At 35.9% G+C, this 14,071-nt stretch overlaps 3 protein-coding genes and 1 long non-coding RNA gene across 4 annotated transcripts; 2 read left to right on the top strand and 2 right to left on the bottom strand.

Moving 5' to 3' along the window:
• The first annotated feature begins 289 nt into the window (after positions 1 to 289).
• Positions 290 to 2,863, top strand: LOC120123802 (E3 ubiquitin ligase BIG BROTHER-related-like). The gene is made up of 6 exons (XM_039142628.1): positions 290 to 672; positions 767 to 1,111; positions 1,949 to 2,014; positions 2,097 to 2,218; positions 2,309 to 2,417; positions 2,629 to 2,863. The coding sequence occupies exons 1-6, from the start codon at positions 502 to 504 to the stop codon at positions 2,662 to 2,664; spliced, it is 849 nt and encodes a 282-aa protein (XP_038998559.1). The 5' UTR covers positions 290 to 501; the 3' UTR covers positions 2,665 to 2,863.
• Positions 2,864 to 3,822: 959 nt separating this feature from the next.
• Positions 3,823 to 4,230, bottom strand: LOC120123932 (thioredoxin-like protein YLS8). Its single transcript, XM_039142716.1, has one exon. It carries the CDS (start codon positions 4,228 to 4,230, stop codon positions 3,823 to 3,825), a length of 408 nt encoding a protein of 135 aa, XP_038998647.1.
• Positions 4,231 to 5,454: 1,224 nt separating this feature from the next.
• LOC120123801 (60S ribosomal protein L44) lies at positions 5,455 to 6,976 on the top strand. Its single transcript, XM_039142627.1, has 4 exons — positions 5,455 to 5,575; positions 6,113 to 6,292; positions 6,589 to 6,663; positions 6,766 to 6,976. The coding sequence occupies exons 1-4, from the start codon at positions 5,573 to 5,575 to the stop codon at positions 6,823 to 6,825; spliced, it is 318 nt and encodes a 105-aa protein (XP_038998558.1). The 5' UTR covers positions 5,455 to 5,572; the 3' UTR covers positions 6,826 to 6,976.
• A 6,214-nt stretch (positions 6,977 to 13,190) lies between these two features.
• Positions 13,191 to 13,852, bottom strand: LOC120123803. Its single transcript, XR_005516219.1, has 3 exons — positions 13,771 to 13,852; positions 13,642 to 13,672; positions 13,191 to 13,389 (listed from the first exon to the last, which is right to left on the bottom strand). It is a non-coding gene; the product is annotated as an uncharacterized LOC120123803 (long non-coding RNA).
• Between the last annotated feature and the right edge of the window lie 219 nt (positions 13,853 to 14,071).

The following is a 14,071-nucleotide window of genomic DNA, read 5'->3' as shown; positions in this document are numbered from 1 at the left end:
CTTACGAATTCTCCTAATCATAATTAATTAAGTAGACTCGATAATTAACTTTACAATGGTGAATGGAACTCTTTTATATAAAATGATAAATTTCATAAATTTAAGTAATTAATAAAAAATAATAATAAATTAAAGATAATATTTTGATATACTCTAATTCTTAATATAATAATAATAAAATAAAAATAATATTTTTAATTATATCTTAATTTCTAATAAAATAATAAATATAGTTCCAAGATACATTTATGTTTTATTTTCCTTAAAATCAAACAAAAGCAAGAAAGGAACACTTTAACAAACGAAGTCTCTCTGCAATCATTCATTCCCCTTGTTTCTCTTCTCCTCGATCTTTAAATTAGATTCTTCAATTATCCTCCGGTTCAATACCGCCCACGATCTCTTTGTCTTTTCTGTGAACCGCCGGTCGAAGAAATTTTCTCCGACGAGGAACATCAAACCGGAATCGGCGGCGGCCGGTTCGAGTACGAGGCTAACGATATGTCGACCGAACATAAGGACGAAGAACCAAACCCTAATGTTACCGACAACGACAATTTGAACAGTGAAAGTAAAGATGAAGAACGTCGGTCATCGCAGGCGACAACTCCTTTCACAAATCTCAGTCAGGTAGATGCTGACCTGGCTCTTGCTCGAACCCTCCAAGAACAGGTCAAAATTTTTTTTATTTTGGTGTTCTAGTTTAAATTTTGTTTTTTTTTTTTACTTTATGACTTGTGTGTAATTTTTTTTGTATGTGTTGTAGGAAAGGGCATATATGATGCTTAGCATGAATAATGACGGGAATGATTATGGAAGTTGGGAGGCTGGAAGCTATTTACATGATGACGATTTTGATCATCTCCATGATGATGATGACGACGACGAAGATGATGATGAAGGGGAAGATGATGGCACTGATGATGATGATGTGGATGTGTTTGATCTTCATGCTCATTCTGAGAATGGGGATGATGACAACAACCCGAGTGGTGAACTTGATCCTGCTGATTTTTCGAGTGATGAGGCTTATGCTAGAGCACTTCAGGATGCTGAAGAAAGAGAAATGACTGCTACATTGTTGGCTTTGGCTGGGATTAATATAGTGAGTGTTTTTTACTATGGGATTCTTGTTGATTGTCCAAATATATGACAATGTTAAAGAGCCTTTACTTAGTTTTTACTAATTTGCAGGAGTACAACTTATTGTCAGTATTATTTTTGGTCCGAGCTCCTTGCTATATATATTATATGAACCTTTAGGCTTGTTTGTGAAAAAAAAATATTCAATCAGATAAATAGTTTGCAATCATAGGCCATGTATTGATATCTCTCAACCAATTGTCCTCTATGTAACCTTCTTTGCTTAAAAGCCATTTTGCTCTTATATTGAAACAGTGATTTGAAGTTGTCATAAGCAGGGTATTGCACTTGGAACTGTTTAAAAATGGATGGTTTGAGATTATCTGGATTTCGGTCTCTATATAAGTGTATCTACTGCTTAATTTACTTGGACTAGGTGTGAGTATTGGGCATTGTCATGTGCCTGACATAGGTGTATTCATACTTCTTTGAGGTTTCTGATGTACTTTGAGGGTCATATCCCCATACCCATATCTAGACATGTGTCCGGTATGAGCGTTGGAAATGGGTACTTGAAAGAAAAATGAAGAGTGGGAGCAACATAGAAGTGTATTATGGTTAGATTTTTTTGCTTGTCGGCCACATTTTCCATGGAGAGCTTGTTAACTAGGAATTACTCCTGGTTGTCCTACCTATATGAAAGTTGTTTACGTATTACTTGGTTCATATCATCTACTTCTATACAAAGAATAAGCAAGCAGATTATGACTTTAAATTTATTCACCTGTTGTTTCTGTTTATCTGTTTTTTTACCCCACTGCTATTAGAGGAACATTTCTTCCCACTTTATCTTTCAAGTCTTTAGTCTCTTGTTGACATGCATTTGCAGGATACTTGGGAGGAAGTTGATCCCGATGAACTTTCCTATGAGGTAAGCTACTGTGAAGATTTGACTCCCTTTGACATTTTCTTTTTGCTCAAGCACTCTTACTAAGCTTGATTCTATCATTCAGGAACTACTTGCACTCAGTGAAGTAGTTGGAACTGAGAGCAAAGGGCTTTCAGCTGATTCAGTTGCCTCCTTGCCTTCCGTAACATACAAGGCTGAGAACAGTCACACTGGAAGCAGTGATTTGTAAGTTTGGATGCCATAGTCTTTTTACTTTTTATGCCTGAACTTATTTTCACTCAGGGATTAGAGATGTAACTGTATCCTTGTGTTCAGGTGTGTCGTATGCCTTGTAGAATACGAAGAAGGTGACTCCTTAACGGCGCTTTCTTGCAAGCACTCGTATCATCCTGAATGCATAAATAATTGGTTGAAAATAAACAAGGTATGGTTGTTTATTTTTTCGTTTAAGCACTTTCCGTTTTGTTCATGTCATAAACTGCATATAAAGGATCTTCCTCTTGCTGTTTTCGTCGAAGCTCAAATTACCCCAATTTCACTTTCTTTTTTGCGTCAAAGCAACTTTTTGTTCATGTCATACGGGTTTATACGACCATCATAAGTTACCCGTTTCTTATCATGCTGTGTTACTGCAGGTCTGCCCTGTTTGTAGTGCCGAGGTCTCAATTTGAGAGCTAGAATTTTCGGACTATCATCATCCTAGAGCCACAACATAACCTGCTTGTTTGTAGCAGAATGTTCCACCTCTTTATGTATTTGGAAAATAACTTGTATCAACACATGCCTGTATCAATTCTCTCTTTATTTAACTCGTGTTGAACCACCTTTGGAATTAGTTTCCTGCTTTTTATGGCCATAGTCTGGGAGAAATGATTTGCAATTTGCTTCTTGCATTCTTTTCCCACGTTAGTCTTTGAACTTGGTTACGTTTGCCAGCTTAGTCCCCGTTTTTTTAGATTCACGAGTCCCTGAATTTGGTACTTTTTTACCAACTAGGATTCCAATAAGGACTTAAATGTTCAAAAAAAAGTCTAATGGAGTCCGAGTTTAAGGACCGATTTGGGAAATTTTATCTTTGATCCTTTTTATTTCTACCAAAACACAACCAGCTAATACTTGTATCAACACATGCCTGTCAATTCTCTCTTTATTTAACTCGTGTTGAACCACCTTTGGAATTTAGTTTTCCTGCTTTATGGCCATAGTCTGGGTTTTATTGAGAGAAATGATTTGCAATTTGCTTCTTGCATTCTTTTCCCACGTTAGTCTTTGAACTTGGTTACGTTTGCCAGCTTAGTCCCCGTTTTTTTAGATTCACGAGTCCCTGAATTTGGTACTTTTTTACCAACTAGGATTCCAATAAGGACTTAACTGTTCAAAAAAAAAGTCTAATGGAGTCCGAGTTTAAGGACCGATTTGGGAAATTTTATCTTTGATCCTTTTTATTTCTACCAAAACACAACCAACTCAAAACAATGCTTGCAACATGTGTTCCCCTTGTACTACACCCCTGGCAAACATCAATCATAAACAAGAGTTTAACCCCAAACCCATGTTCTTTAAGCACCCCTAACTTGAAGAAATTGTATCATCGTCATAAACATGGTACTTGATTGCATCGACAATGGTGGAACTCATGAAAACATCAAGAAACAAACGAGAGATTTATATAAGAAAGAGAAAATATTTCCATAGATCGATATACAAAGTCTCAATTACATGTTATCCACAAATCTCTTCCATCAAGCTATGTTATGCACATTTAACAAGCACAACAATGTCAACAATGGTATGATTCACATCTGAAGAGTTCAAAATTCGAGATTCAATCAGTACCGGTACTTGGTGGAGTAATCTTTGGGAGCAATCACGAGACCGCGACCCTTTCTCGCACCACGGTACACGGTCTCAACGATGTCAATGAACTCCTGCTTGTCCTTGAGAGCCCAGTTGATCTTGTTGTTGTTCCCGGTACCGAGATCGATCATGATGTGTTTGTTTCTGAAGAAGAACATGACTGTCGATGGATCGTAAAGCTCATACATCGTGTTGAAATCCGGCACTTCGGTTATGTCAACGTATCTGATTATGCCACGTATCTGGTTACGTGAAGCACATGCATAACCTTTCTGAGACAAAATTGGAATCCCTCCATCCGCAGAATCATATTCCGTTCTAATTTCGATAAAATTTTTATTTATAGCAATGGTCACCAAGGAAGGCTCTGGAAAGGTCATCAGTCTTCTACGTTGCGTAAATATGGTTAACTATCTTCCCGTTCACTATGATTATGCCACGTATCTGGTTACGTGAATCACATGCATAACCTTTCTGAGACAAAATTGGAATCCCTCCATCCGCAGAATCATATTCCGTTCTAATTTCGATAAAATATATATATATATATATTCCGTTCTAAAAAAGGGTAAACTACTTAAATAGTCATCCAATTTAGTACTATCAGTTTAGTTAAAGAATTTTGCAATTGAATTACTCAACTTTCAAGATAGTCTTAATTTAGTCACGTGCATGATAGTCGTTTGAGATTCTGTGACCAGATTTTATCATATCTCAGTTAGCAATCTAAAGTTCAGCTCAAACTACCTCAATTTTTGTAAAGAAAAATGACGAGTTTAAAATATATGAATAGTCGATGACTCAACAAAATAATATCCTATAGTTAGAAGATCATTTTGTAACTTTTAACAGTCAAGAAACTCAATAAAACAATCTCTTATAATCGGAGGATTTTTGTGTATTTTACCTTCTAATTTTGATGAATAAATTGACATTTGACAATACTTTAAAAATTGAGTCATGGTATAAAAACTTTAAAATTTTAATTTTATTTAATAGTTTTAAATAAAAGGGTAAACTACATATGTAGTACCTAAATTATCAGGTTTGATTAGTTTTAGTACATAAACTTTTTTTGAAATCATACCTAACATTTAATTTTTGTTTCATTTTAGTACCTCACGTTAAAAACTTAATGGACTGGTTGATGAGGCATAGCTCTAGTGAACGGAGAACCAATTCAAACGGTGGACCACAAGAGAATAAAAAGTTGACAACATAATCTAATTTCAAACCCATTTGACGGTTGACGACTGAGATCGAGGGATGATCATCATCTAATTGGGGAGATTGAGCATTTTCCAGTGAAATGGAGGTTAGAATCACGTTTATAGGTTCAAAAAGATACGAACTGTAAAGTTTGGGTTTCATCGGTCGACAAATACGACGACCAATGATTATAGATGTGATAGTCGACGAGTTCATTCGTTAAATTTTTAACAATGGATACTAAAATGAAACAAAAACCAAATGTTAGATATGATTTTGAAAAAATTGAAAGTTTAGGTACTATAACGTATTAAAATGATAGTTTAGATACTAAACACGTAATTTACCCTAAATAAAAAATGTTTTAAAAATATATTAATTAAAATTTACTTGGGCCAAAATGAACCCTAAAAGCCTAATTAGGTTTCGCACCATATTTGTTAGATTAGCTTCCTCCCAGTTCACCATCGCCACAGAAATCAGAGCTTACGTTCTCTCGGTTCATCGGCAGCCATGGTACCTACTCTCTTTTGCTTGGTTTCGTATATCTTTAGAGATCTATTTTATTAGAACATCTGGCTTTCCTTTTTACATTCCAAAAAATCTTGCGAAATTACTTTCTTAAATCTACCTTTAGTGTAAACATTTCCCAGATTTTATGATAGTTTACTTAGTTTATTCTGTTTTAGTGAAGCAAGGATGGCTATAGGATGCTTCAAATTAAAGTATATAGTAAATTTATGTTATTGCAAAGTGAAGATCAATTTCTCTGGTGGTGATGATGTTTGTTCCTTACTCTCGATGAAGTATAATCAAAGTTCTTAATTTTGCGCATTGAATTTTGCTTGATTCTAAGACTAAAAATTCCCAAAGATCTTCCAAGCACTCAAAAACCCACTAGATGACATGGAATCACTTGTATTTTTTGTGCTTAGTGACCAATAGGCCAGATGGTGCTATGGTGGTTCTCCCATAGAGAACCATGATCACTATGCATAACAGAAAGCGGTTATTGTATTGTGTTTTGAGTAATTATGAATCGGTATTTTGCAGGTGAACGTGCCTAAGACCAAGAAGACTTACTGCAAGAGCAAGGAGTGCAGAAAGCACACCTTGCACAAGGTTACCCAATATAAGAAGGGTAAGGATAGTTTGGCCGCTCAAGGGAAGCGCCGTTACGACCGCAAACAGTCTGGTTATGGTGGTCAGACCAAGCCCGTTTTCCACAAGAAGGTAACTTTTTTGGCACTTCTTTTTTATCCCCTAAATGAATATTAATTATACAAGGAAAAGGTCAATTAGCTTCTGCTTCATTTTCCGGTACAGAGTTTGTGACGTATGCTTAGCTCTTCATTTTGGTTATTGCTATTTTGTATCCACACTTCTCGTGACTGTTGGCCGTTGGGTATGGTCATACATCCAACATAGGCATGCTCCCAAGTGTTCATCTATTTAGAGGATATGCCCAGATAATATACACTTTCTCTAGACCCCAAGTGTTTTTATTATACGACTGCTCCTTTTTGCAGGCAAAGACCACCAAGAAGATTGTGCTAAGGCTGCAATGTCAGGGTTGCAAACATGTTTCCCAACATCCAATCAAGGTTAGACTTAGAACATTGAAACTCTCCTGCTGTTCTATTTGCTTTAGTTTTTAGCCTGTTTCAAGAGCTGATTTCCGGTTGATTCGATGTCGGTTTACGCAGAGGTGCAAGCACTTTGAGATCGGTGGGGACAAGAAGGGAAAGGGAACATCCCTCTTCTAAATTTGTTGACTCATCATATATCATGTGCTTTGTTAGTTTTACTTTGCTGCAGTTCTTTGGTTTAGTTTTCTGATTTGGGGATACTTTGTTTTAATTACTTAATGACATCTGTTATTGTCACAATTAGCAATTATTTGAATTTGATTGCCTTCTATTGGTTATTAGTTTAAAGATTAATTTAGAATAGGGGTGTAGTTTGGAGACATCTTATACAATTATCTCACTTTTTTTAATAAGTTCGAAATTCTAATATAAATATGAAACACTAAAATAAAATAGAATAATGTAAATAAATTGTGTATTTATATGAATATATACTCCTCAAAGAGCTGGCAGTTAGAGGATTCAACTGTAATAAAGAACACGATATGTTGATGTGAAAACGATGAAGGCGACCGGAGATAATCAAGTGCGGCTTTGTTTTCACGACCAGATACCTGATTCGACAATCCATCAAAAATCGTGGTGGTCGAAAGTACCTGTAAATCTGGCTTGAAGCTCGATTTCGATGCTGGCCATAGGGACGACAAACCAGCACTACTGTCTGGATCTTGGAAACATGGCGTGGTCGGTGTTTTTTTCAGTGCCGAAAGTTCATGAATCACGTAATCGTCCCAACACCTGTCGTTGTGGGGCTGAACCCCATCTCGTTATCGACAAACAAATTAGTCCGGCTTCCTGCTTTGGATCTCAGAGCCAAGCCTTTCGACGCTATTGTGGAAAATCCTCCACTGCTTGTGTTATCATCGAACACCTTTGCAGGTGTATGAGCAAAAAAGTTGGCTTCGGATTTTGGCCGCCTTCTGAGCTGTTTGTCTTTTGATTTTCGTGTTCTCCTTCTTTAGCTTCTCTAGGAGACATGATATAAGCTTTGAGTTCATCATTCCCATTAAAAAATCCATTAGCTTCACTTCTACAATTCCGACGAAGATTCAATGGCGGGTTGCAAGCAGAAGAGGGTTTTATGAATGGACCATCCTCAACACGATTAACTTCTCCTTTCCTGTATACTGCCATCCCGAAGACTCCGGATATCGTATTTATTTTTGTCTGTTTAAGGCCATAAAAACCTTGCAATGAAGTCATTGCACGGGAGACCCTTGGAGGAGTCGTTTTCGGCCTTAAAGACTGGAATGTGTCGAGCAAATCCGGAGGCAAATCTCGTTTGCACTGCTTTGTCTGCAAAGATTTAGAGACATGGTAATTTTCTGAAAAGCACCTTCTAAGGTGTAATCAAACATTCAGATAGTAATTTTTACATGCAAATGGCAGCTCATTCGAATCAATGGGAAAAGATTTTATAAATCCACTAAGAATATTTGTTTAAATGGCTGAGCAATTACATGTTTTGAAAGAATTTTTCTAACACAAGAAGCAATAAAAGTTATATAGTCATTAAGAACACATCAAAAGACGAAAATTTCTTCATGGCCAAAAAGAAAATGTAATGACTGAATGCACTTTCATTACTTCTTTGCAATATGATGATCTAGTTTAAGCTTCCCACTACTTTCTTCCATATAAAGAAGAAAATAAAATCTGCATCAATGGTTTCAGAAAACCATAACCAGAATTAACAATCCGGATCAAAATCATAAGAAAACATGATTTATCCTGCATGTTAGTTGCTCGAATCTGAATTATTTAAGAGATAATAATATTCCCTTTAGCACTGAAACCATCTTTGCATTCAACCGTGCACATAACAATTAGTATTAGAATTAAGAGGAAAAAGGTATAATACCCTGGTGTTTCGAAACCGTTCGACAAGCAAGGCGATGGCGGATGCCGCCCTGGTAAAGGAATCTGAATTGACTTGAGAGCAAACATTTGATGATCCGTAACCAGACCATTCATCTTTCTTATATCACCTACCTGATTAATTCGCACACACAAACACACGAGGTAACAGCAATTCATCAAATACATAAACAGACCATAAATCACAAACGATAACAATAAAGAAGAAGTGGAAGAACAATAAACAATAAATCGTCAGCAATTTAACAAACATGCACGTTTACGAGAGAAAAAAATCACGCACGGCATTATAAAAACGATCGGAATCGTAAATGGTTACCTCAACGCCGTATTTGATGGCAACGCCGGCCAGAGTATGGAAACGGGAAATAGCGTCGTGACGATGAATCCGACGAACCTTGATCGCTCTCTTTCTCGAAGACTGTCGTCGTCGCGAGATTTGCTATAACTCCCGTCCGTGTTGTAACTGTAATCTCCATTTATGATGCTATTTCCCCGCTCTCTTCCCATCAGCATATCCAAAGAGAGGGGGAAATAGTGAAATGAGATTAAGTTAGAAATCAAACGGATCGGGAGTTCCCTCCAGATAGTTTTCTCTGCTTCCAGGAAAACAATGACAATAAATAATTGCAATATAAATAGTGAAAATTAAAATAATATAGAAATAATTACAGCGTGGAAAAATAAATTATTTTTTTGTGTTATTTATACAACTCCAGGACGTTTTAAAGTTATTTTTAAATAATTTTATTTTTTATATGTTAAAATTTTAATCATGATATAAAAATATGAAGATATTATAATTAATCAATGACTTAAAATGATTAAAAAATGCAAACTAAATTTATAATTTATATGCAATATATGAATTAATGCAAAATTTAGCTAAAATTTATGATTATTGTGATTCAAATCTTAAACTTTAAAAATTATAACAAATAAAAATAGGGTAAAGAACGCAAATGGTCACCCGACTATAGGTTACTATTTTATTAAGTCTCTCGACTATTAAAAGTTATAAAATGGTCCTTCGACTATGGAGTGTTGCTTTGTTGAGTCCATAGACTATTAAAAGAGTCACCCAACTATTCATTATGTTCCAAACTCATCATTTTTTATTAAAAAAATTGACGATAGAGTACTACTTTATTAAGTCAATCAACTATTAAAAGTTATAAAATGATCCTTCGACTATGGAACATTGTTTTGTTCCAGACTCGTCCTTTTTCATTAAAAAATTGATAGTTGTTGAAGCTGGATGTTGAGATATGATAATCGTTTGAGATTTTAAAATCAAATTTTATCGTATCACAATCGTCAACAAGTTAACGTTCAACTCAGAATATTGTCCATTTTTAACAAAAAAAAGGACGGGTTTGGAACATAATGAATAGTTGGATGATCATTTTTTAACTTTTAATAATCGATGGATTCAACAAAACAACACTTTATAGTTGAATGACCATTTATAATTTTTAATAGTCGAGAAACTTAATAAACCAGCATCATATAGTCGAAGGACCATTAAAATAAGTCTAAATCTTAAGATTTTCACCCTTCAACGTTTTTCATCGTTATCATTCCATTCCATTCGTTTTTGTTTTCATTTGAGGTGATGAGATAAACGTACACGGATTCGGATGTGTTACAAAAGCGACAATATTAACTGAATTAAGTCTAAATCTTTGTGAGTTCAAATATTGGTTTATCAGGAAGGTTTCATGTACGTGCACGAATGAAACAATACGCAATATGCCTCGGCTGCTGCATTTCTCCTTGCCAATGCCAAGCTCGCTTGTCCCGGTGGCGAAGTTCAACCTCCTCCGTCAAGTCTACCGCCACCGAATCAGCCTCCTCCGAATGCACCATCACTTCCTCCACAACCACAGTCATCACTTCCTCCACAACCACAGTCATCTCTTCCTTGACAACCATTTCCTGCCACCTCTTCCATGGCCGGAATTCAGCTTTCAGTTTTGCCTCACCCACAGACAACAATTATTAAGCTCTGATTCATAAGTTCTAGACTTCGTTCAAACTATCCACGTCTTTGAAATCCAAGCAGGCAAAGCTGGAATCGATTCCATATTGTTAAGACATTGAATAAAATAATCACAACAAATTATGAATCAAGAGAAAAAAAAAACAGAATGAACACCAAGATTTTACTTAGCATCATCACCCGAGAAACTCTCGGTACATATATGTGTACAACCGAGCCGAATGATATTCAGGTCACGATCTCTAACACTACATATATGTGTAGAACCAAGCCGAACGATATTCAGGTCACGAACTCTAACACATGATCAGATGTGGAATACAACAAATCACAAGATTACTTGCAAGATACTAAAATCCCAAGATATTACTCAGACTTGGGTGTTTAGCCTTTTATAGCAAAGCACTAATCTCATCCTGACCAAGAGATTTTGATCAAACCCTTCGATCAATGTTGTTCAAGACTCACCTTTTCCACCTTTCTGGAAGGAATTGTTCTCATTGCTGCAAAGACAGTGCAGGAAAAAAATACATTAAGCCAATCAAATACTATGTCTAGATCAAGGGTCCAAAAGATAAAAGATATATGTAAGTACCAATTTATGTATCGAAACAAGGAAAAATTACCTGCTGTATGGTGTATATTCACCACTTTCATGAGTGAAATCAAGTCTAACAGCAGGATTCCGACAGGGTTGAAGAGATGAACGAAAATAAGCAATTGCCTTCTTTACATCCTAGTGTGATGCAAACATGGTTGATAATAGACGTGTGCACGAAAAAAGAATAGAAACGGGAACTATATGAATGGGACATCATACCTCTTCATCGGATTCTTCCTCCGAGCTGCTACTTGATTCTGAGCTGCTACCACTGGAAGCAGTTTTAGCCTTTGCACTCTCTGAAGGCACATTATTTGCACCACAACTTGGCAAAGTAACCTTTTGAGGAGGTTTCTATATAAGTATACATACAGTTAGTGGAATCATATAAATATCTAAATATCAATAGAAAAGGCAGGACTTATAAGGACTCCTAGTCTATTTTTTAAACCAAATTCGCAAGACTCGAAAGCTTTGCAACACATTCCAAATATTCAATTATTGCGGCATAGCTCCCGACACTCACATGTTCATCCGAAGAGCTATCACTAGACTCCTTCCTGGTAACTGGGGTGGGTCCTTTCATAGAACAAGGCTTTGATTTTTCCTGCATGTGAAAGGATACTACATTTATAACTACAATACAAAAAGCTCCCAAACAAATTGAAAAGAAACATCTAGCACTTACTTGGTCTTCGTCCGAGCTGCTATCTTCATCGAAATCATCTTCATATCTAGTAAGTCTAGCGCTATATCTAGTAATAGCCTCAATACTCACATCATTGTTGGAAGAAGAATCTGAACTGCTATCAGCTTTCACTGTCTTAGCAGCTGGAACAGAGGCTTTTGTAGCAACTGAAGGTTTTTTATTCCGAGCAGGAGATTCCTGGAAAGACGAAACATTAAACGGTAAGCAATCATAAAAATAACATCTGCAACCATATAAAATAGTTACAAGAATGAGTTGAATATTCACTTCATTGGAGGATAAATCTCTGTCACTACTAGTCTCTGAGGAATCCAAATTGCTAGATTGTTTTGCTTTCTTTGCAGGTACAGAGCCTTTCTTTGCAACGGCGGGCCATTTCTTCACAGGAGCAGGTTCCTGTACGAGAAACAAATAACCATAAAGTAGGCGAAACAGATATAAACATGGGTTCATATGCTTCATTTTTACAATCACACACATGTACTGCCTAGATACTGAAAGAGAACTAAGAGCTTAAATCATGTAAGGTACCTACTCAAAACAAAACATATAATGGAAAGTGACCTATCAGCAAACATTGATATTGAGAACAACAAATGTAGCATCATAAGTAAATCAATAATGGATTTGCGCATACATGATAGGAATCAGAATCATCAACCAGTAGTGGGCTTTTGCATATGTAATCGGGATCAGAAGAGTCATCAGAACTACTAGTTTCGTATTTCTTCTTCTTCGTGGTCTTAGCTTCAACCTTCTTCTTTACAATAGCCTGTGCTACACGGACGTTTTTAATCTGCCTTTTTGCAGCCACTTGTTTCTCAGAAGTCTCGACAGCAGCTGGATCAGAACCTTTTGTAGCTACTGCAGGTTTTTTATTCCGAGCAGGAGCTTCCTGGAAAGCCAAAACATTGAACATTAAACAATCATAAAAACATCTGCAACCATACAAAATAGTTACAACTACAAGCATGAGCGTAATATTCGCTTCATCGAAAGATAAAGCTTCGTCACTGCTAGAGTCTACTGAATTACTAGCCTGTTTTGCCTTCTTTGCAGGTACAGAGCCCTTCTTCACAGGAGCAGGTTCCTGGAAGAAAAACAAATAACCATGAAGAGGCAAAACATATACAAACATGAGTTCATCTGCTCCATTTTAACAATCACACCAATGTACTGCCTAGATACTTAAAGAGAACTAAGAGCTTAAACGATGTAAGCAACCGATTCAAAGCACAACATATAGTGAAAGTAAACTATCAGCATACATCGATGTCAAGAGCAACAAATGTAGCACCATAAGTAAACCGGTAGTGGGTTTGTCCATACATATTCAGAATCAGAAGAGTCATCATCAGAAGAACTAGTTTCATATTTCTTCTTCCTCTTAGCTTCAACCTTCTTCTTTACAATAGCCTGTGCTGCACCTTTGCTTTTCTTCTGCCTTTTAACATCCACTTGTCTCTCATGAGATTCTTCAGCCTCTCTTACCTACATATAATCATATAAAAATGATGTCAAACAATAACCCACAGTTCCATAAACAGAAGAAACAACCTAAACTATTTTTTGGGGGTTAAAATATATGCCTAAAATACATCATCTTCTTCATCTAGATACTAAGAAGGTATACTAAACCATGGTAATTTGAAGTATTTAATTTGACAAAAAATTATGCTAGTTAAATAAAAAAGATGACATAATTTAGGTATCAACTGTTGAATTAAGCCAAAAGAATTTTACCTTTCTTTCCAGATTTAGGAGCTGCTTCAACCTACAAGAAAAAAGTCAACCATCCTTAAATTCTAGTTTTTGGCTAATTTTCCGAGACAAAAGTAATTTCAAGTGTTCAGTGATTGAATCTAGTGTTACCTTCATTTTTGCTCTCTCATGTGGAGATGGAGAAGGAGAAGGAGAAGGAGAAGGAGAAGAGAGGACTCCTTCGGTTTTCTCGCCAGGCTTTACTTCACTGTTTTATTTCAAGTTTATTTTATACTTTTACTTTATTGCTTTGTCCGTTTACGCTGATATTGTATACTTTTATTTAAGGGTAAAATACATAAATGATATCTTAATTATGAGATATTATTTTATTAAAGTTTACTATTATTAAAATTTATAAAATGTTTTTATGATTATATAATATTATTTTATTAAATATTTTAATTATTAA

The sequence above is a fragment of the Hibiscus syriacus genome, unplaced genomic scaffold, assembly GCF_006381635.1.
Source record: "Hibiscus syriacus cultivar Baekdansim isolate YM2019G1 unplaced genomic scaffold, ASM638163v2 tig00110403_pilon, whole genome shotgun sequence".
Classification (NCBI taxonomy): Eukaryota; Viridiplantae; Streptophyta; class Magnoliopsida; order Malvales; family Malvaceae; genus Hibiscus; species Hibiscus syriacus.
Note: the sequence above shows the minus strand (reverse complement) of the source record. Positions and strands in the feature narration are given on the sequence as shown.